The sequence below is a fragment of the Electrophorus electricus genome, chromosome 6 (assembly GCF_041902795.1).
Source record: "Electrophorus electricus isolate QZ-2024a chromosome 6, ASM4190279v1, whole genome shotgun sequence".
NCBI classification, from domain to species: domain Eukaryota; kingdom Metazoa; phylum Chordata; class Actinopteri; order Gymnotiformes; family Gymnotidae; genus Electrophorus; species Electrophorus electricus.
The window spans coordinates 25,784,023-25,807,885 of record NC_137502.1 but is presented as its reverse complement, the minus strand read 5'-3'; the positions used below and the strand labels follow the sequence as shown (position 1 = coordinate 25,807,885).

The following is a 23,863-nucleotide window of genomic DNA, read 5'->3' as shown; positions in this document are numbered from 1 at the left end:
TGGTAGCTCCTTGATTTATCAGTTCTATGCGTAGAGTAAGAGGAATGCATAAAGTGTCTGCAGGGATAAAAGCCAAACATAAAAAGACAAAAAAAATGTGTGTGTGTATACATATATATATATTCTCCATAATAATGACACAGTAAAAGCTGCTGACACAAGAAAAAAATCCACACCACAGTATAGTAATTAGATCACACTTATTCTCGAAGTTGTGTCATTGGCCGCCATTTTGTAATTGTATTTTTTTATTATTATTTTCAATTACAACATTACTCATATTTAATGTCAGAGTCACTCAATATATAACTAGGTGTTGAAATCATTCTGCAGTATAGCACCAAATTTTAGCACCAAAATTACTGTGTCCATGGCCCCATGGCCCATTCCCAACTCCTCATATCTTTTTTGAATGGGGCCCAGCTGTGATTGCCCAACTACTTACTAAAAACAGGTACAGATTTGACAAGCAGATTTTAATCCACAGCTAAACAAGGCTACTCTGCTCACATTTCAAAGTCACACCTCCTTTGACATGGGCCTACCAGTAAAACTGTACCACTGAGAATGTACCTAATCTATCTGTATAAATACCACATATCCTTCCTGTTCAACCAGCTGAAACATCAGATCTATCAGACATTCTTAACCATTATCTCTACAATTTGACCTGGATATGTGGATGGAGCCTGTATTTGCTCTCTTGCATGTAGTATTGACCATCATCAGCTTTTCCAAATGTAATGGGACTACATGTTCCCTGCGAGGAGAGTCTGTATACCCTCAACTATCAAAGGATGGTGATATTATAATTGGAGGAATTTTTTCTTTTCATAGCAGTTGGGAGGTCACAGACTTGATCTATTTGGTTAAACCACAACCACTAAAGTGTATGAGGTAAGCAATAAAGGAAATGAGCATTTCAGACACTTTGTAAACATGTAATATATTAAAATGTCAAGAATAACACAGTACTGTAGGATGCTTAAGAGTTTATCTTAAAGTAATGTCGATGTATTTTTCTTTTACTTTCCAGTCTTGATGTCAAAGCCTTACAATATTCACAGTCATTGATGTTTGCAGTAGAGGAGATCAACAACAGTTCCTCTTTATTGCCTGGTGTCTCACTGGGCTATAAGATCTATGACTCCTGTACATCCAAAGCAGTGGGGGTTCAGGTGGCTATGGCACTTGTTAATGGAAATGAGAAATTAGTCTCAAGTGAGGTCTGCACAAAACCAGCCCAGGTACAAGCCATAATAGGAGAGACCTTTTCATCAGCATCCATGGCTATTGCGAAGAGTATTGGACCTTTCAGCATTCCCTTAGTACGATATTAAGCAATTACTTTACATGTCCATTAAAACATTTAAAACTCTTAAAAAATAAGTGATTATAAATGTAAATTTGTCTATTTGTCTATTATTTTAATTGTTAGAAAAAACAAGCATGTGAAGTAATGTATTCAGCAATTTTAATGTCATATTTTGTGGCAATGGATATAAATCTCTAATGAAAAAATGTGTTATACCTGTTTTAATATATTATAGATTAGTCACTCTGCCACCTGTGAGTGCCTCAGTGACAAAAAGAAATATCCCTCATTTCTACGCACTATTCCAAGTGATTACCATCAGAGCAGAGCACTGGCAGAAATGGTCAGGCACTTTGGCTGGACTTGGGTGGGGGCAATAAGAAGAGATGATGACTATGGTAACAGTGGGATGGCTGCATTTACTCAAGCTGCACAACAGTGGGACATATGCTTAGAATATTCTCTTCCATTTTCCAAAACCTACTCACAGGAGAAAGTACTACGAATCATTGAGCAGATCAAAAGCTCCACTTCTCGTGTGATAGTTGGATTTGTTGATCCTTCAGACATAGAGATTTTGCTAGATGTATTTTTTGAGCACAACATCACTGGATACCAGTGGGTGGGAACTGAGGCTTGGATCTTAAATCCATTGCTAGCCACACTGGACAAGCACAACATACTGCAAGGAGCCATAGGACTGGCTGTCCCAAAAGCAAAGGTGACAGGTCTCAAGGACTTCATTCTAGATTTAAATCAAGTGAAATCTGCAGGCAGTGCCATTTTTACTAAATATTGGGAGACAATATTTCATTGTAAATATAAAGCCAAGAATGATTCAGAGGACTCACCATCATGCACAGGCGAAGAGGAATTGTCTGAAATGAACAACATTTTTACTGACATGTCGCTGATGCCTTATTTCAATAATGTGTATAAAGGGGTTTATGCTATTGCCCATACCCTACATGACCTTCTTGGCTGCAAAGAAACATGCTCTACAAAGAAGCAGCCTGATCCTCTCACAGTGAGTTAATGTTTCTGCACTTAAAGATTTGAAACATACATTTAGCACTACTTCAAAACCCCAGCCAAAATGATGTAATTTAATGGGCAATGCAGTGTTTTTACTGTTTTTTTAAAATAATATAAAAAAAAAACTTCTATCAACAAATAAACTTTGCTCTATTTCTTCAGTTTCTAGAACAGCTCAGAATGGTGCGTTTCAAAACTAAAGAGGGTGAAGAAATTTATTTTGATAAAAACGGTGACCCTGCTGCGAGATATGAGGTGATAAACTGGCAAACAAGTAAAGAAAGGCAACACGAGTTTGTTACTGTTGGACTTTATGACTCCACTTTCCCTGTTAACAGTCGATTAACACTAAACTTGTCTTCAATTGTTTGGGCACAAAATACTAACAAGGTAAGATTTGCACTTTGACCTTAACTTAAGAACTCCTCAAATGGAGATGATACTTGAAACTGAAGAAAGTAGTTAAGTAAACACTTATACAGGCAAGTAAATATTTTCCTTGATTATAGGTCCCAATATCCGTGTGCAGTGAGAGCTGCCCTACAGGCACCAGGAAGGCTGTGCAGAAAGGAAAGCCTCTCTGCTGCTTTGACTGTATACCATGTGCTGAAGGAGAGATCAGTAATATAACAGGTACAAAATCACCCAAATATGGTGGGAAGGGGAGGATGATGGAATTGCTGCCATGATTAAAAGTCTTATAGTGAAATGTTATTCTCCTTTTTTAAGAGATGCGATTCTTGTAACAAACTAAATTAATTCAAACATATGTCCTATATTCAGCTGTGTATCTAACTTCCAATTTTAATTGTTTTCTTCTTACTTCACAACAGATTCTATTAAATGTGAACAATGCTATCAGGACTACTGGTCAAATACACACAGGAATGAATGTATAAAGAAGGAAACTGAATATCTGTCTTATGAGGAAACTATGGGTATTTTGCTAACAGCTGTTTCTATTGTTGGTGCATTTATGACACTGGTAATCTTAATCATATTCTTCAAATATAAAAACACCCCAATAGTCAAAGCCCACAACTCAGAGCTGAGCTTCCTGCTGCTTTTTTCTCTGACTCTGTGTTTCCTCTGTTCACTTACTTTCATTGGTCAGCCCTCCGAGTGGTCCTGTATGCTGCGCCACACAGCGTTTGGGATCAACTTTGTCCTCTGCATCTCCTGTGTTCTGGGGAAAACAATTGTAGTGTTAATGGCCTTCAGGGCTACACTTCCAGGGAGTAATGTCATGAAATGGTTTGGGCCTCCACAGCAGAGACTCAGTGTTCTTGCCTTTACACTTATACAGGTTCTTATTTGTGTGCTTTGGTTAATCATTTCCCCCCCTTTTCCCTTCAAAAATCAAAAACTGTACAAGGACAAGATTATTCTAGAATGTCATTTGGGTTCATCCATAGGTTTCTGGGCTGTGCTGGGTTACATTGGGCTTCTAGCTAGTTTATGTTTTCTGTTGGCTTTTCTAGCACGGAAGTTGCCTGATAATTTTAATGAAGCCAAATTCATCACATTCAGCATGCTCATATTCTGTGCAGTTTGGATCACCTTTATCCCATCTTATGTCAGCTCTCCTGGAAAATTCACTGTAGCTGTGGAGATATTTGCCATTTTAGCCTCAAGTTTTGGCTTGTTATTCTGTATATTTCTTCCAAAGTGTTACATAATCATACTGAAACCAGAGAAGAACACTAAAAAGCAACTTATTGGTAAAATACAAAATAAGTGAGCTAACAGACTACATATTTACCATTAATCTGGATAAGGTTATAGCCTGTGCAAACCTGGATGGACATATATTAGAACAAATTATTTTAAAATATTAAAAGACTCCAAAGATACTGGACTTGGTCTTGGAATGTTATTCTGTATATTTCTTCCAAAGTGTTACATAATCATACTGAAACCAGAGAAAAACACAAAAAACAACTTATGGATAAAATGTCAAATAAGTGAGCTAATAATGTACATGTTTACTAATGCTGTGGGTAATAACCTGTGTAAGCTTGTAAGCTTGTACCTGGATGGATAATATATTAGAACAAATTATTTTAAAGTTTCAAGAGAATCTGAAGATGCTCAACTTGGTTAGTAAGGTACTATTAAAAATTCTACAAATGTACTTACAATTTCTGTATTTTACTTGAAAAAAAAACAATAATATAAAACTTTGCAACATGTGATATATAATTACTATTACTATTAGTAATGCTTATGTATACATGTTTATTATTTATATGACCTGTATAAAGCATACAGCCTTTACAAACCTAGCCTTAGCTGATCAACATTTTAGAACTAATTACACATTCAAAAGAATCTTAATACAAAATGACACTATTAAATTTAGCACAAGTTCAGGTATCAACACAAGTATTTCACTATATTGGCATATATTTTTGTTTCAAGATGATGCTTAAAAGAAGAAAAAAATATCTGCTAATATCTACAAAAAAGTTGAACAACCTTATAATATTCTTACAACAATCTCAGAATTATAAAGTTTAGATATTTACACTAGCTTTAATTTGTTTTCACTTACTATAATATAACTTTTTACAGAATATTGCATGAGCCACTTTGTATTCTTTGCCCCATCCTAACCCTCTTGAATGTGCTCATCTGCTACATTATGAGAGGATCAGTAGTTATTTTGTGACCTTTGGTTTTACTGATCTGTGTACTTCTTTACTTTTGAAAAATCTACAAAATATTGGTTTTGACCACACTGCTACCAACTGAATTAGAAATTAACTCTTGGATAGAAAGCAATATGTGTCCCGGTGACAAAGTAAATCATAGCTACTACTGGTAATAAGAGGGTTCCTCAAGGCTCGACACTTAACCAGTATTGTTAAATACATATATATTAATGGTATTGCCACCAATATTGTATAAGCAAAGCTATTGTCTATTCTGGATGTGATATACAGATATGCAGCCACAACTACTCTCAAAGATTTTGACCATGTATGAAAAGTTTGGGTTCTTTTTATTATGATTCCCTGTTCTCAATTTAATTTCTTATTTTACTATTCTGTGTTTATGCTCGAATCCAAAACATTTCCCAATTAAGTAAAAGCACTTGGCACCTGAAGGTTAATCCAGTCACTGGGATGATTCAGATAAATTATTTACACTATTTTTGTGATGTACCATGGCATTTTGCCAGTAAGTGGTTTATAGAAGTTTTGGCCCGTATTATTCCTTGCCTGATTTGTTTCTTTGTTTATATATATAATTATGCATTTAGGCTTTTTCCTCATCTGACACCCCCAGTATTTTGACTTTAGACTGTCCCTATGATTACGATACTGGATTTGCCCATAATAAATGTCCCTCTTCACAGCATTTGCATCCTGCTTCACTCAGTATCATAGAAAAATTTGTTTTTAATCACAGATCACCAGCGAGCTGGAATTCATCACAGGAAACTTTGTGTGTTTCTGTCACACATTTAAAACTTTTAATTTCTAATTTCTAACTTTAATTTGATTTTGTTTAACTTGTAGTATGTTTGGTGTGTTTTAGTTATTATTTTATATTTATTATACTTTTAATTATTTTTATCATTTTATCCCTGTTATTGTATTTAAGTCATTTTTGCAACAAGTTTATTTTGATTTGACTGATATTTTTATACTAATACATTTACTCCTATGATTAATTTTTTCAATACTTAATGATTGTTTATTTCTGTATTATCCTGGCTACATGGTAACTCAAGCCTAAATAAAGGCTGACGGACTGAAGACCTTGTAGTTCTTGATGACACATTTAAGAAGGATTTAAGGACTTGTCTGTTTCATTTACCTTTCCTGAATATAAGTCATTGTTATACTGGATTTGAGGTGTTGTGGAAACGCAAAGATTCCATACACAAAAGTAACAGAAACTATTTTTTTCTTCTTCTAAGGGTTAGTTAAAGCAGCACTACTGCATAGTGGAATTTATAAAATACATCATCTATTTTACACTGAAAGGAAAACCTACAATATGTAAATCATATCATGCTTTTCTCTAAGTTATATGAGTGATGTAAAAATATTCTAATTTTATGCAACAGTGCCATGACTGAAAGCTGTCCATCCATATGCTTGTTTTAATTAGTTAAAGTAACCTTTAATATATTACTATGTTTACCACATATTCTACACACTAAAATCACAGTTTTGTTTTACCTCACATAAAAAAAAAATCTAGTCAAATGTGTGGCATCACAATGTATATAGACCTCATTCAACAAAATTATAAAATGATCAGCAAAATGGCACCTAAACAAGAATATTATAGGTAAACATAAAGGGTCACAGAGGACCAATCTTTTCATCTAGGGTCTTCAAACCTGGGGTATGCCATCTCCCTAATGCCAAGTGTGTGGACTGGTCCGCCAGCCTGGAATGTTACTTTGACCTTTACAACTTAAATACACTTGGCCTATTTGACCAAAATCAAAGGGTCATAGAAAGCCAACCATGCAAAGTAGACCATGCAACTCAGTGTATGTCATCTCTCAATGGCCTAGTTTATGCCTGCCAAGTGTGGGGCCCCTAGGTTGAATGGCCAGCACTCAAGGCTAATTAAACTGAGTCCTGCCTATATAGGCAAATTTAAAGGGTTGTTGTACACATAACCGTTAACCTAGGTTAGCGAACTCCATCTACTTAAGGTCTAGTTTATGCGTGTACAGTTAGAAACCCGTAGGCTGCATAGCTGGTCTGCTCTGTGTGTGTGTGTGTGTGTGTGTGTGTGAGTGAGAGAGAGAGATAGAGAGAGAGAGAGAGAGAGAGAGAGAGAGAGAGAGAGAAAGAGAGCAAGCAAGTACATAAGTATTTCTGTATGGAAAAGCAGGCAGAACAGAAGAGGGAGGGTAAAGCATGTTGTAGGAAAATAAAACCCAAATGCACTGCAATTTATGTTCAAATAAATATATGATAAACATTAATAGTGTCACACTAGCCATAACAACAGGCAAACACAAATCAACAGAAAAAAAAATGTACTCGCCGTCTCTTACTATAGACCATAGTGGTGTGGTGCAGTTCAAAGCATGAAATGAGACACAGGATAGGATTGTCTTGGTAGGTCCTGCAGAAAAAAAGTGTGCTTCCTCTTGTTCCTCCAAATGTTTGACCTCTTGCTAGAAGAACAGACTTACAGTCTGGCATTGATGCAGAATCCTAGCCAAGGAAAAGTAGTTCCATATTTAGTTATATCTTCACTTGCATCAGCGCATTTCCCGCTCTGTAGAAGCCCTTCTACCACTGATTTTTTGAAGTCAGCTGCATCCAGTAAGATGTCACACTCATGAAAAATAATATAGGTTTTTATCAAAGCCACTTATAAGGCCACTAAGGTGCTAATATTCATAGGATTTTCACAATAGGTCTGTCCTGTCCACTCCATGCATGTACACGTTATACTCTTCCACAGACAAAAGTTGTGGAACCTCTAAATTACATGCTTTTTACTGCCATGGAGGTGTCATGTTCAGTGGACAAAACCATCACAAATCCTGTGAAATCCTCAGATTACTAATCTGTGGAGGCATTCTTTGGGTTAACATGAACCATCCCATAAACCCTTTTTTTTTTTTCTCTCTCTCTCTCTTCATGACATATGTAACTCAAGACAAGTAAAACGTATCGATATAAGGATGTCCCTTTCCAGAGGCCAGCACTGCTGAGAAGTCTCTTTCATGCAGAATGCCCCGTCCCTACACTCCTGTCAAACTGGTAGACTCCAGCAATGTAAAGACCTCACAAACAGATGTAGTCAGTTTTGGCAATGTTGAGAATAAAGTTTTTCATACCAAACATGTGGCACATTGTTGGATTGCACTGCCTAAAAACACTTCTTGGACAGAAGGTCACGGACTCGTTTATTTTAAAATTTTGCCAAGCTACACCCCTCAACTCCCACCATCCTCCTCCTCACCTACAAAGCATTTGAAAGTCACTCCTCCTCTGACTGCAGCACAATAGTGAAACTTTACCGTAGAGGATTTGTATTTCCATCTGTATAAATACCACAACTCCCTCCTGTTCAACTAGTTGAAACATCAACTTTATCTGTACTCTGAATAAGTGGATGGAGCTCTCTTGCATGTGGTAATGGCCATCATAAATTTCTCCAGATCTAATGGGACTGCTTGTAATCGGCAAGGAAAGCCTGCATACCCACAACTGTCAAAAGTTGGTGATATTATAGTTGGAGGAATTTTCCCCTTCCATAGCAGTTGGGAGATCACAGACTTGTCCTACTTGGTTAAACCACCTCCGCTGAAGTGCATGAGGTAAGACGCAAAAGAAGGTATTTTAGACATTATTTTGTATAAAATACAGTTCCATGGTTCACAATTATACAGCAAAAATAAAATGTTTAATGTGTTTCTATTTTAACTTTCCTAACTAGTCTTGACTTCAGAGCCTTCCAGTATTCACAATCATTGATCTTTGCAGTAGAGGAGATCAACAACAGTTCCTCTTTACTGCCTGGTGTCTCACTGGGCTACAAAATCTATGACACCTGTGGTTCTACAGCAGTGGGGGTTAGAATGGCCATGGCACTTATGAATGGAAATGACAACACAGTCTTGGATGAGCCCTGCACAAAGCCTGCACAAGTACAAGCCATAATAGGAGACACATACTCATCAGTGTCAAAGGCTGTTGCAATGAGTATTGGATCTTTCAGCATTCCTTTAGTAAGTACTCATACAGTATTATTAATCAGTAGTTTATTACAACCCTATTTTCAAGGATATAAGAAACATGCAGCTAAAAATAATTTTTTAACGGACTTACAATTAGATGTGCTGTTAAGATAGAGGAAAGCTGACAACATATTGACTATGAGATAACTATGTCAATCTGATTTTAGATCAGTCACTATGCCACCTGTGAATGTCTCAGTGACAAAAGGAAATATCCCTCATTTCTGCGTATTATTCCCAGTGATTACCACCAGAGCAGAGCACTGGCAGAAATGGTCAGGCACTTTGGCTGGACCTGGGTGGGGGCAATAAGAAGAGATGATGACTATGGAAACAGTGGGATGGCTGCATTTACTGAAGTCGCAGAGCAGTTGGGCATATGCTTAGAATATTCCCTTCCATTTTTTAGAACTTACTCACAAAGGAAAGTTCTGAGAATCATTGAACAGATCAAAAGCTCCACTTCTCGAGTGATAGTGGGGTTTCTTGACAACTTAGATTTAGAAATTCTGCTAAGTGTATTTCTTGAGCACAATATAACTGGATATCAGTGGGTAGGAACTGAAGCCTGGATTTTTGATACAGAACTGGCCACAATGGATAAGCACAAGATGCTGCAAGGAGCCATAGGACTGGCTATCCCTAAAACAAAGGTCACAGGTCTGAGGAACTTCATTCTAAATATAAATCCACTAAAAACTGTGGGCAAGGCCATTTTTACTGAATTCTGGGAAGCTCTGTTTAATTGTAGATATACAAAGCATGATGATTCAGATGATTTACCAGTGTGTACAGGTGAAGAGAAACTGTCTAAGATTGAAAACACATTCACTGACATGACCCTGATGCCAATTTTCAATAATGTGTATAAAGGGGTTTATGCTATTGCCCATGCCCTACATGCACTTCTGGGCTGCAAAGAAACATGCTCTACAAAGATGCAGCCTGATCCTCTCACAGTGAGTTAATGCTTTGGCACAAGATTTGGAATGCACATTTAGCACTACTTCAAAATCCCTGCCAAAATGTTGTAATATAATTTGAAATGCAGTGTTTTCTTTGATTTTTATTATTATTTATTTATTTATTTATTTTTGCAATTTTACTTTATTTAATCAGTTTCTAGAACACCTCAAATGAGCTCATTTCAAAACTAAAGAGCTTGAAGAGGTTTATTTTGATAAAAATGGTGGCTCTGCTGCAAGATATGAGATAGTAAACTGGCAAACGATTAAAGAAAAGCAAGTATTTGTCACTGTTGGGCTTTATGATTCCACTTTTGCTACTCACCAGTGATAATCAGTAAACATGTCGTCTATTGTGTGGGCACAAAATACTAATCAGGTGAGTACAAGAAGTAACACATTCTCAGTAAATGCATTACTTGTGAGCTTGTCTGCTCTTACAATGTGCATTTTAAGTATGCAAAATAAAAACAAAAAACATTTGAACACAATTTTTAGTGTCAGGCTATTAAGTATTTCCCTTGATTATAGGTCCCGATGTCTGTGTGCAGTGAGAGCTGCCCTCCAGGGACCAGGAAGGCTGTACAGAAAGGAAAGCCTGTGTGCTGCTTTGACTGTATACCATGTGCTGAAGGAGAGATCAGTAATACAACAGGTACATAAATCCCCAGAAAATGGTAACAAATATAACATACTTTTAGTATTGCTTTTGTTGCTGTCACTGTTGTTACAGTTAATTGTTGTTGTTGCAATAATTATACCTTGTATGCTCAGATGTTCTGAGTTTTTTATTTGTTTTTAAGGACAGATTGAGATTTTAAAGGACAGATTGAGCTTTTTAAAACTCTCACAACTTTTGCTGCATATCTAACTTCTCTTTTTTGGTGTTTTTCTATACCTTCATGGCAGATTCTATTAAATGTGAACAATGTTATCAAGACTACTGGACAAACGCACAGAGGGATGAATGTATAAAGAAAGAAATTGAATATCTGTCCTATGAGGAAACTATGGGATGTTTACTAACAACCTTTTCAATTACAGGTGCATTTATGACAATAGTAATAGGAGTCATATTCTTTAGATATAAAAATACTCCAATAGTCAAAGCCAACAACTCAGAGCTGAGCTTCCTGCTGCTCTTCTCGCTGACTCTGTGTTTCCTCTGTTCACTTACTTTCATTGGTCGGCCCTCTGAGTGGTCCTGTATGCTGCGTCACACAGCGTTCGGAATCACCTTTGTCCTCTGCATCTCCTGTGTTCTGGGGAAAACAATAGTGGTGTTAATGGCCTTCAGGGCTACACTTCCAGGCAGTAATGTCATGAAATGGTTTGGGCCTCCACAGCAGAGACTCAGTGTTCTTGCTTTCACTCTCATACAGGTTATTATCTGTATACTTTGGCTAATAATTTCCCCCCCATTTCCATTAAAAAATCTAAAGCGCTACAAGGATAAGATTATTCTAGAATGCCATTTAGGCTCATCTATAGGTTTTTGGGCTGTGCTGGGTTATATAGGACTCCTGGCTCTTTTATGCTTTGTACTGGCTTTTCTAGCGCGGAAGTTACCTGATAACTTTAATGAAGCCAAATTCATGACATTCAGCATGCTCATATTCTGTGCAGTTTGGATCACCTTTATTCCAGCTTACATCAGCTCTCCTGGAAAACTCACTGTAGCTGTGGAGATATTTGCCATTTTAGCCTCAAGCTTTGGCTTGCTATTCTGTATCTTTTTTCCAAAATGTTACATATTTATTCTAAAACCAGAAAAGAATCATAAAAAGTTAATTATGGGTAAAATGCCAGTTAAGTAATGCAATAATAATATTAAGTACAGACAGGAGAAACATTAATCTGGTTCTTATTTTAGAAGACATCATCTTTCTTCATAAGGATTTTATGATACTGGTGATTTTGATCTTAATATTTGATTTTTATTCTGTAGGCTTTCTTTGAAAATGTTATATAATTACACACATATATTAAAGGAAAATCTAGGTCAATACCAAATTAGAGGATTATGTTGATACTACATAGCAAAGTGGCTCTGGGGTGGATGAACAGCAATTGTTTTGCAGAAATAACATAAAAGACAACTTAGAGTAATAAACACTGTAAAACATGATAGGTGTATGATATTTTGAAGTTACCTTGAAGGGTACATTTATTACTCCGAGCCAGAAAAAAGCATTTACTTCATAAAAGAAGTTGGCTCTTTGGGCTCCAATCTGTGGTCATGTTAATGCCACTGTTACTAGTCAGTTAAGGACCATAGAGCAGGTTATAGGAAGGAAGAATTTAAAGCAGAAGTAAGGTAAGGACAACCATGAATCCAGATACCCTGCAACTTCTTATGAGGAGCTTGTGAGGATTGAAACTTTTGAAGTGGTTCATTATGGATTTTTTTTTGTTTTAATTCAAAAGGAACTAATATATGTCCAGCAGCTGGCAGTTGACTTATAAGACAAAGATTTCCAAATACCAATCTGGACCAGTTTGGATAAGCATTTTCCAATACATGAACATTTTGTAAAATCGTGACAAAATAACTGAGCTCAATTTGGTCCTAGATAGGTAAAAGGGGATTATCCAAACAAATTTAGTCCAGATTGAAAAACTGGCCCCTGTTGTAATATGGCCATTTCTTAACAATCACAGAGATACTGTCAGAATTCAGATCATTAGATATCAGATCAGCTATCAGATATCATTTTTGATATCTGAAACATTCAGTTAGACTAGCAATAAGCAATGAGTGGAGCAGAAAGTAAAGCCATAGGCTTCAGCAGGTTTTTTTTTTTTTTTTTTTACATCAAAATAAGTGTAACACCAGACTTTTGACAGAAAGGTAACTTTAAACAGTTTAAAGTATGTAGACAGAAAGTTAAGTTCTTGATGAATTTGCAAGTTATACAAATATAGCAAATGTACAGTGGTGTGAAAAAGTGTTTGCCCCCTTCATGATATTTTTTTTGCATGTTTGTCACTCATGCTTCAGATCATCAAACAAATTTAAATATTAGACAAAGATAACACAAGTAAACACAAAATGCAGTTTGTAAATGAAGGTTTTTATTATTAAGGGAAAAAAAAATCCAAACCTACATGGTCCTGTGAGTCTTTTACATGGCATTGAGTATTTTACAGCGCAGTGGAGGAATTTTAGCCCAATCATCTTTAAAGAATTATTGTAATTCAGCCACATTGGAGGGTTTTTGAGCATGAACCACCTTTTTAAGGTCATGCCATGGCATCTCAATCAGATTCAGGTCAGGACTTTGACTAGGCCACTTCAAAGTCTTAATTTAGTTTTTCTTAAGCCATTCAGGGGTGGACTTGCTGGTGTGTTTTGGATCATTGTCCTGCTGCAGAACCCAAGTGCGCTTCATCTTGAGGTCACGAACAGATGGCCAGACATTCTCCTTCAGGATTTTTTGGTAGACAGCAGAATTCATGGTTCCATTTACCACAGCAAGTCTTCCAGATCCTGAAGCAGCAAAACAGCCCCAGACCATCACACTACCATTGGTATGATGTTCCTTTTATGAAATGCTATGTTACTTTTACGCCAGATGTAATGGGACATACACTTTCCAAAAAGTTCAACTTTTGTCTTGTCAGTCCTCAGAGTATTTTCCCAAAAGTATTGGGGATCATCAAAATGTTTTCTGGCAAAACTGAGACGAGCTTTTATGTTCTTTTTGCTCAGCAGTGGTTTTCATCTTGGAACTCTGCCATGCAGGCCATTTTTGCCCAGTCTCTTTCTTATGGTGGACTCATGAACACTGACCTAAACTGAGGCAAGTGAGGCCTGCAGTTGTTTGGATGTTGTTGTGGGGTCTTTAGTGACCTCTTGGATGAGTCATTGCTGCACTCTTGGGGTAATTTTGGTCAGCCAGCCACTCCTGGGAAGGCTCACCACTGTTCCATGTTTTCACCATTTGTGGATAATGGCTCTCACTGTGGTTCGCTGGAGTCCCAAAGCTTTAGAAATGGCTATATAACCTTTTCCAGACTGATAGATCACATTTGTTCCTGAATTTCTTTGGATTGCAGCATGATGTCTAGCTTTTGAGGATCTTTTTCGTCTACTTCACTTTGTCAGGCAAGTCCTATTTAAGTGATTTATTGATTGAGAATAGGTGTGGCAGTAATCAGGCCTGGGTGTGGCTAGAGAAATTTAACTCAGCTTTCCAAAGATGTGATAAACCACAGTTAATTTATGTTTTAACTGGGGGGGGGGGGGGGGGTCACTTTTTCACAAAGGGTCATGTAGGTTTGGATTTTTTTTCCCTTAATAATAAAAACCTTCATTTAAAAAATGCATTTTGTGTTTACTTGTGTTATCTTAGTCTAATATTTAAATTTGTTTGATGATCTGAAGCATTTACGTTTTTTGACAAACATACAAAAAAATATCAGGAAGGTGAAAAACACTTTTTCACACCACTGTATTGTTACAGGCCAAAATACTGTAATTGGTGTGTCAAGACCTAACTACCGTAAATTATTTCATAATTACATTGAAACTTAAATAAAAGGTGCATGTAATTACAAATGCCTACCTGAAAGAGAAGTTAAAACAATGTGATAACAAGGTCATAGGTTCACTTCCCAGAAAACACAAATGTTGTCATACCGATAAACATACGTAAGTCAATCTGGATAAGGGCATCTGCAAAATGCTGATAATGTAAATGGTATGTTCCATTATATTTGCTAACATTTGTATAATTCAGAATTCTAACTATTACAACAACATATTTTTAAACACTTACCTTGCACCTACAATCACTGACCTCTTTAATATGTATAACTTTAAATTAAAAGTGTGCTGTAACAGAGTGAACAATCTATGAGCCAGCCTCAACTGAGGTAATCACTGTTCAATGCCTCAGTACAGGCCCATTGATGACTGGATATTAGTGGAATGACAGATCATTATTAATAGAGTAATTTCAATAGCTTTGTAGGTGTATAATAGACGTTGTTGCATTCCCATTGTCACAGCACAGCCCCCTCCTCCTAGACTCCTCCCCATGTCCGTGTGTGTTGTGTGTGTGTGTGTGTGTATGTGTGTGTGTGTATCTACATGGCCAGTCTTGGCTCTCCTGTGTTTTGTTTTGGCTTTTCTAGCACGGAAGTTGCCTGATAACTTTAATGAAGCCAAATTCATCACATTCAGCATGCTCATATTCTGTGCAGTTTGGATCACCTTTATTCCAGCTTATGTCAGCTCTCCTGGAAAATTTACTGTAGCTGTGGAGATATTTGCCATTTTGGCCTCTAGTTTTGCTTTGTTATTCTGTATATTTCTTCCAAAGTGTTACATAATAATACTGAAACCAGAGAAAAACAATAAAAAGCAACTTATGGGCAAAATGCCAATTAAGTAAGCCAATAGTCTACATATTAACTATTAATGAAGCGACATATAAACCTTATGGCTGGTGCATATATACACACACACACACACACACACACACACACACACATACAAAGAGAGAGAGAGAGAGAGAGAGAGAGAGAGAGAGAGAGAGAGAGAGAGATCCTGGTTTACAAGGTGTGATTACAATTTCAAAGGATTAATTAAAATCTGTATTTTTTTTTTGTTATGTAAAATCACTGAAAAAAGTCATTTGTTACATATTCACTATTAACATGTATACATATTTAACATTAATACTGCCTATATAAACCATACAAGCTTTGCATCCTTAGTCTTAGCTTATTAAAAATTAGGAACATTTATTTTAAGCATTCATAGGAATCTGGAGATATAGGTCAAACCCACAGAGGAATAAATGCATAAAGAAAGTTTGGTTTGTTATTCTGCAGTCTGCTTTCAAAATGTTATGTAATTTCATTGAAACAACTATCTGAGTTTAAATTAAAATAATATTGGGAAAACTATATAACATTCTGTACTTTTCTCTTATAAAGAACAATCAGCATCAGAAACATTAAAGTAAAGGACGTAAAACAGATTGAAACAGCTGCATTATATTGAGAAGATACTACAAAAAATAAATCTTTGCTGTTTATATAATAATGGGTTAATTTACCTAATATTAAGATGGAAAATATCAGCTAAAATGGTGAGCTAGGTTGATTTACAACCAAGTTTCATTTAGAGAGTTTTCCTCAAGTTGTTATAAACAATGTTAAGCAATGTTCATCTCTAATGCAACTTTATCCCCAAAAGAGTTTGGACTCTATCCAAACAATAGCTGAATACTTAACTATAGTCCTTATTATTAAAATGAATCACTTGTTGCAAACTCTTTGACTGGTCAGGCCTAAGAGTGTTAATAGTAAGAATGACCTAAAAAATACATCTTTGGGTAAAATGTGAAAATGCCTTTTTAGCATTCCACCAGGAGAGGGTAAGAAACAGCTATCAATCTTAAGGGAATCTTCCCTTTAATTTCCCTTTAACTATTTCAAAATGATAGTTTTAAATGACACAAAATTCTTTAAATATCCCGATCTAGATTCTCATAAGAACGGATAAACTTCAAAAAAGGAATTTAATATACAAATATCTCAGAAACATAAGCAGTGTTATTATTGCCCCACCAAAAGAGTGTGGTCTCTACAAGGAATAAATGCATTGATTTAAGAGATATATTTAAAGTGTATTACTTTTGGGAGAAATGTACAAATTATTTTAGTAGCATTCAGAGTGCAGAAACATGGAATGGCGAAAACAGTATCAAATGTCTAGTATCACACTGCCAGAACTGAAATCTGAAAAGAAATTAAAAGGTGTCATGCTCATTTATATTCTCTGAGCATTTAACAAATATGGCCATAAGATTGCACAATAATATAATACAATAATAATAATAATATAATACTAACAGCCTAACAAACAGACAGAAAAAACTATTGAAAACTAGTAGGGTAATTGTCAATAAACATTCTGTTTGAAATGTTTTATGTAAAGGAGCATGTATGTTAAACAATTTAATGAAACATCATCTTTGGAAAACTTCTGGTAGTTCTTATTAATTGCCATAATTAGTTTTGATTTACGAATTGAAATGCATTGAACGCAATCCAGACAGCACAAAATGACCACAAATGTGGGACAAAGTTCGATTACTTTATGATAAAATAACCCCTGTAACAGTAGGTATGTAGCCATCAGTAGCCCTTTTGTTAAAAGGCAAAAATTCATTGACATAAAATGCATATTCATTAGCATTTATAACAACACACCATGTTTTGTTTTTTTTAGCACAAGTAGATATCACACATAATAATATGGAAATTAGATAACACTTACTCTCACACTCTTGCTTGCTCAGATCAACCAATTTCTGCTTTATTAAAAGTCATATGGGCTTTTAATGCTAACCTCCAGCAGAGTTTAGCAAAAACCTATTGCCATTTGAAGAACATGTTCACTTAAAATTTCTCAAATAAAAAAAAAAAAGATCTCTTAAATATTGTTTTGTTTTCCATTAATGAGATGTGGCTTCTGGAGGTTCACTCAGACAACTGCTGCACATATTTTAATATTTTTTTAAACTTTACAAATAAGCATAATCTTTGCAAAATAGCACAAATTCATATTACGTATCATCTCTCTCAAACAAAGCATATCTCCGTGATTTAATGGTAGAATGAAAGCTTGATTTACTGTATCTTACCGAAATCTGATTATTCTTGGGCAGAATGACTACTCTTGCGTATTATAGATTTGGTCATCACAAAAGGTAGATATAGCTATCTCCAACCATTTCTGAGTTTTCTGTCATTTTAAGCCACTTCGTCTCTTAATTAATGATTAGGTTCTCACTTTTAATCAAAAGCTAAGAGTTTCTTGAAATAACTGCTCCAGGTAAATAAAAAAGTTTTCATCTGAATAATTGTAAAAAGGAACTTAAAAAAATGCCATTAAGACTCTTTTTACCATAATTTATTTAATGAGCACAAGGCAATCTAAAAGTACTATTTACTCTTATTTTCAATACACATTTCAACATAACAATGACCTGAAGCATAGGGTGACCCAAAAGAGTGGCACTGGGGCAAGTCACTGAACATCCTTGAGTATCCCAGCCAAAGCCCCAAACCACATCGAACATATGTAAAGAGACCTATTTCAAATGCTGGCCATCCAGTCTGATAGAGCTGGAGAGCATCTGCTAAAAATAAAGGGATAAACTGCCCAAATTCAGGTGTGCAAAGCTTGCAAGGACACATCCATGAAGACAGGCAGATATAATTGGTGCCAAAAGAGCTTCTACAAAGACCTCTCATGCAAGCATTTTTTTTTTTTTAAAGAGACTCAGTCAGTGAGTGAATATGTCTGAATTGGGATGGTTTCCAAAGGAAGCCCCCATTAAATATAATTCCTCCAGTATTAAGGAGTATTAAGGAGTTATTGTTATGAAAATGCATGTTCACTTTAACTTAGCTGTCATACAGTATCCCAAAGTGATGTAAAAACACATTTCCTTAAGCATCACATGTTCATCTCAACTTACACTGACAAGTCCATATCTAAAAGAAATTTAAAAGACAATGATCTCTTATGTTATTATTTATCAAATTACCAAGGCAAATAGGGAGGTACTAAGGCAATGGCTGCAGAAATGTGTCAGAAGTTAAATATTTAAAGTACTTTACAAATAATAGTAAGAACACGCTATCAAAAGTATTGCCACTAAGACAAGCCTGTAATCTCAAAAGACTTTAAATTTGGCATGTATTTATGTCATGTTTCTGGCCAAAAAAGAAAGCCACAACACAAATAGCTTTAAAAAGCCTAACAGTCCCTTTATTGGTTTATTGTTGTGCTGGTGTTATATCTACAACTGCTAATTCCTAGAAGGCCAGTATTCAGAATACATTCTTCTCAAACCTTTTGCAAACTGTGAAAAAAAGAATACTATCATAACTGTGTTCCATTACTAGTATTATATAATAATTAGATAGAGAAATATGGTTTGGTTGGATATTTGATTATAAAATTATTAAGAGTGAGTGATTGTACTTGAAAAATCTGCTGGAAACAGATACCTTTGGGAATTCCCAAATGAATAAAAATTGTTAAAAGAAAAAAAAAACGAGGCAATAGGTCGAAAACTCATCATTCTCCAAATGAGACATAAGAACAGACATGAACTAAGATGCTTATGGCATGCTTTTTTTAGAATAATTGATAACTTTAGAATGTCACACCTCTTGTGAATGCGTTGTACCAGGATAATGAAGATTTGCACTGTCATGTGTATAAATACCACATGTCCTTCCATTTCTGCCAGCTGTAGCATAAGACCTGGCACACTACCTTTTAGCCACCTTTTGAACTCAAGATAAGTGAATGGAACCTGTTGTTGCACTCCTACATGTGGTAATAGCCATCATTAATTTTTCTAAAGCTAATGAGACTGCGTGTACCCTACAAGGAGAAACTGTATACCCACAGCTTTGGAAGAATGGTAACATCATAGTTGGAGGGATATTCCCCTTCCACAGCAGCTGGGAGATCAGAGATTTATCATATGTGGCAATGCCACCTCCACTTAAGTGCATGAGGTAAGCAGTATAAGTAAAGGCGTCACAGGCACTTTAACTGCATTACACTCTGTGAGAATGAATAACACAGTGATATAGCTTTGTATGAATCCTAATATGTTTCTGTGTTTCTTTAACAAGTAGCATTTCTTTAACAAGTCTTGATTTCAGAGCCTTCCAGTATTCACAGTCCTTGATCTTTGCAATAGAGGAGATCAACAACAGTTCCTCTTTACTGCCTGGTGTCTCATTGGGCTATAAGATCTATGACACCTGTAGTTCCATGGCAATGGGAGTTAAAGTTGCTATGGCACTTATTAATGGAAATGTGAACTCAGGTCTTGGTGAGCCCTGCACAAAGCCAGACCAAGTACAAGCCATAATAGGGGACACAGCCTCATCCCCATGCATGGCCATTGCCAAGAGTATTGGACCTTTCAGCGTACCCATAGTAAGTATATAATTTACATATCAATGTTATACCTATTGCAATTGGAAATTACCACAACATTTGTGAGTAGTAGCACAACCACAAACATTACGTTGTGCTTTTATTGGCTTTTGAACACAGCTAAGATTGAGATGCTAGAAAGCAATGTTTGGGATAATGATATCAATTTGTATTTAGATCAGTCACTTTGCCACCTGTGAATGCCTCAGTGACAAAAAGAAATATCCTTCATTTCTGCGCACTATTCCCAGTGATTATTACCAGAGCAGAGCTCTGGCAGAAATGGTAAGGCACTTTGACTGGACCTGGGTAGGTGCAATAAGATCTGATGATGACTATGGCAACAGTGGTATGGCTACTTTTACTAAAGTTGCAGAGCAGTTAGGAGTCTGCTTAGAATATTCCCTTCCATTTGTTAGAACCTACTCAAAAGAAAAAACTATGAGAATCATTGAGCAGATAAAAAGCTCCACTTCTCGAGTGATAGTGGCATTTCTTGTTCATTGGGACTTTGAGATGCTGCTGCATGCATTTTTTGAGCACAATATCACTGGATACCAGTTGGTGGGTACCGAAAGCTGGATCTCTGATTCAGCTGTAGCCACACTGGATAAGAACAACATATTACAAGGGGCCATAGGGCTAGCTATCCCTAAAACAAAGGTGACAGGTCTAAAGGACTTCATTCTAGATATCAATCCACTGAAATCTTCTGGCACTGCCATTTTCAATAAATTCTGGGAAGCTCTGTTTAAATGTAAATACATTACCCAGAATGACTCAGGGGATACAAGAATGTGCACAGGTAAAGAGAAACTGTCTGATGTGGAAAACACATTCACAGACATGTCACTCCTGCCAATTTTCAGTAACGTGTATAAAGGGGTATATGCTGTTGCCCATACACTGCATGACCTTCTTGGTTGCCAAAACAATTTATGTCCTACAAAGAAGCAGCCTGATCCTCTCACAGTAAGTAAATAGTATGCTCTTATAATTTGACCTTAGAGTTGTGTCGTATACAGAGTACTAATTAAAATGCAATTAAAAAACAAACTCTATTTTTTCAGTTTCTAGAACACCTTAAAAGGGTACGTTTTAAAACTAAAGATGGTGAAGAAGTTTATTTTGATAAAAATGGTGACCCAGCTGCAAGATATGAGATAATAAACTGGCAAAGAAGTAAAGAACATCAACATGAATTTGTCACTGTTGGATTTTATGACTCCTCTTTTCCTGCTCACAATCGATTAGCAGTAAACATGACCACAATTATGTGGGCACAAAGTAGCAATCATGTGAGTATATTTCAACAATGAAAACAGCAATCCTTCAGCACAGCCACTTTGTTTGGAGTAATTACTTAAATATGAACAATTTAAATTGGAAATTGTGTCATTGAATCATTAGGTGCCAACATCTGTGTGCAGTGAGAGCTGCCCTCCAGGCACCAGGAAGGCTGTGCAGAAAGGAAAGCCTGTCTGCTGCTTTGATTGTATACCATGTGCTGAAGGAGAGATCAGTAATATAACAGGTAAGGGAAGAAAGAGGGAAACACACTGTTATAGCCATCACTACACTTTCCAACCTACATTTCTTGATAGCTGTGTATCTTTTAACATGTTTTTCTACGAATTTCCTTCTAGTGTTGTGACAATTTAGCATAAACCAAGTGTGACGAATTTAGCTACTGGGGAGCCATAATTCAGGACAATTGGGTGATTTCCCTATTTAAACAAATTTTTATACACATCAGTCAACACATAACATAAAGGTTTGAATCAAGTGCATTTCATCAGGAAATCACAAAACTGTGAAACTGGTTTCATGGATTCCAGGACCAGTGTCTCACACACTTGGCCAAACTAGTGTAAAGCTCAGGAGCTTTTCCAGAGGTTTTTGGTGATAAGTAATTATAGCAACAAAGTTGCTTCATTAAACTGTTACATCTGTCTATTATTTCCCCTGCAATTACAATAACACTTTGTATTTCTCTTACACTTTGTTGACAGACTCCGTTACATGTGAACAATGCCATAAAGAATATTGGTCAAATCCACACAGAGATAAATGTGTAAAGAAGGAAATTGAGTATTTGTCTTATGAAGAAATTATGGGAATTTCACTAACAACCATTTCAATTGTTGGTGCATTTATGACAATAATAATAGCAATCATTTTCTATAGATATAAAAATACCCCAATAGTCAAAGCCAACAACTCAGAGCTGAGCTTCCTGCTGCTCTTCTCTCTGACTCTGTGTTTCCTCTGTTCACTTACTTTCATTGGTCAACCCTCCGAGTGGTCCTGTATGCTGCGTCACACAGCGTTTGGTATCACCTTTGTCCTCTGCATCTCCTGTGTTCTGGGGAAAACAATAGTGGTGTTAATGGCCTTCAGGGCTACACTTCCAGGCAGTAATGTCATGAAATGGTTTGGGCCTCCACAGCAGAGACTCAGTGTTCTTGCTTTCACTCTCATACAGGTCCTTATTTGTCTGCTTTGGTTAACAATTTCCCCTCCTTTTCCCTTCAAAAATCTAAAGCACAACAAGGAAAAGATCATCTTGGAATGTGGTTTAGGTTCACCTATAGGCTTCTGGGCTGTGCTAGGTTATATTGGGCTCTTGGCCATTTTGTGTTTTGTTTTGGCTTTTCTGACTCGGAAGTTACCTGATAACTTTAATGAAGCCAAATTCATCACCTTCAGCATGCTCATATTCTGTGCAGTTTGGATCACCTTTATTCCAGCTTACGTCAGCTCCCCTGGAAAATTCACTGTAGCTGTGGAGATATTTGCTATATTGGCCTCCAGCTTTGCTTTCCTGTTCTGCATCTTTCTCCCAAAATGTTATATAATTTTATTAAAACCAGAGAAGAATTCTAAACGACATATGATGGGCAAGATTCCTTTAAAACCATAGAATTATTCTTAAAGTCTGTATTTGCTTCTTGCGAATGAACTTTTAAACCTTTTGCAGTTTGTCATTATAATGTATTAGTTTAAATTTTGAGAACTAAGCCTTTTTGATGAAGCTGCAAAAACAGCAGCACATTATATATAATCATATAATGGAGAAATAAACCACAGAAAAATTGATCAGTGTATTAAGCTACTACAAAGAAATCTCTTTGCTGTTGATATATTAATGGCTTAATTTACCTAATATTAAGATGGCAAATATCAGCTAAAATGGTGAGCTAGTTTGATCTACAACCAAGTTTCATTTAGAGAGTTTTCCTCAAGTTGTTATAAACAATATTAAGCAATGTTCATCTCTAATGCAACTTTATCCCCAAAAGAGTTTGGACTCTATCCAAACAATAGCTGAATACTTAACTGTAGTCAAGTCATGCATCTGAATGCTATGGACACAATTTACAAAATGTAAAACATTTATTCCAAAATAAAGACCAATGTGGTACACTGTTATATGACTTTCCACGTGTGATCACAGACAAAACAACTGCATAATTATAACCACTGCAACAATAGTTGAAAACCTAGCTGTAGTCTTTATTAAAATCAAACTATTATTGCAAACTCCTTAATTGGTCAGGCCTAAGAGTGTTAATAGTAAGAATGACCTATAAAATACATGTTTGGGTAAAAGCAAAATGTGAAAAGGCATTAAATGCCTTTTTAGCATTCCTTCAGGAGAGGGTAAGAATCAGCTATCTATCTTAAAGGAATCTTCCCTTTCCCTTTAACTATTTCAAAATGATAGTTTTAAATGACACAAAACTCCTTAAATATCCAGATGTAGATACTCGTAAGCACAGATAAACTTAAAAAAAAAAAGGAATTTAAGATAGAAATATCTCAGAAACATAAGA

At 36.0% G+C, this 23,863-nt stretch overlaps 2 protein-coding genes and 1 pseudogene across 3 annotated transcripts; all 3 read left to right on the top strand.

Annotated features, from left to right (window-relative positions):
- Positions 1–682: 682 nt before the first annotated feature.
- Positions 683–4,438, top strand: LOC113568652 (extracellular calcium-sensing receptor-like). Its single transcript, XM_026996833.3, has 6 exons — positions 683–897; positions 1,037–1,328; positions 1,551–2,342; positions 2,513–2,740; positions 2,860–2,983; positions 3,184–4,438. Exons 1-6 carry the CDS (start codon positions 683–685, stop codon positions 4,089–4,091), a joined length of 2,559 nt encoding a protein of 852 aa, XP_026852634.2. The 3' UTR covers positions 4,092–4,438.
- Positions 4,439–8,461: 4,023 nt separating this feature from the next.
- On the top strand, positions 8,462–14,252 carry LOC118241161 (extracellular calcium-sensing receptor-like; annotated as a pseudogene). Its single transcript, XR_014124095.1, has 6 exons — positions 8,462–8,657; positions 8,777–9,068; positions 9,245–10,036; positions 10,197–10,421; positions 10,574–10,697; positions 10,952–14,252. The product of XR_014124095.1 is annotated as an extracellular calcium-sensing receptor-like (transcript).
- Positions 14,253–19,382: 5,130 nt separating this feature from the next.
- On the top strand, positions 19,383–23,146 carry LOC145658501 (extracellular calcium-sensing receptor-like). Its single transcript, XM_081715574.1, has 6 exons — positions 19,383–19,597; positions 19,736–20,027; positions 20,205–20,999; positions 21,098–21,325; positions 21,438–21,561; positions 22,040–23,146. The coding sequence occupies exons 1-6, from the start codon at positions 19,383–19,385 to the stop codon at positions 22,948–22,950; spliced, it is 2,565 nt and encodes an 854-aa protein (XP_081571700.1). The 3' UTR covers positions 22,951–23,146.
- The last annotated feature ends 717 nt before the right edge of the window (positions 23,147–23,863 follow it).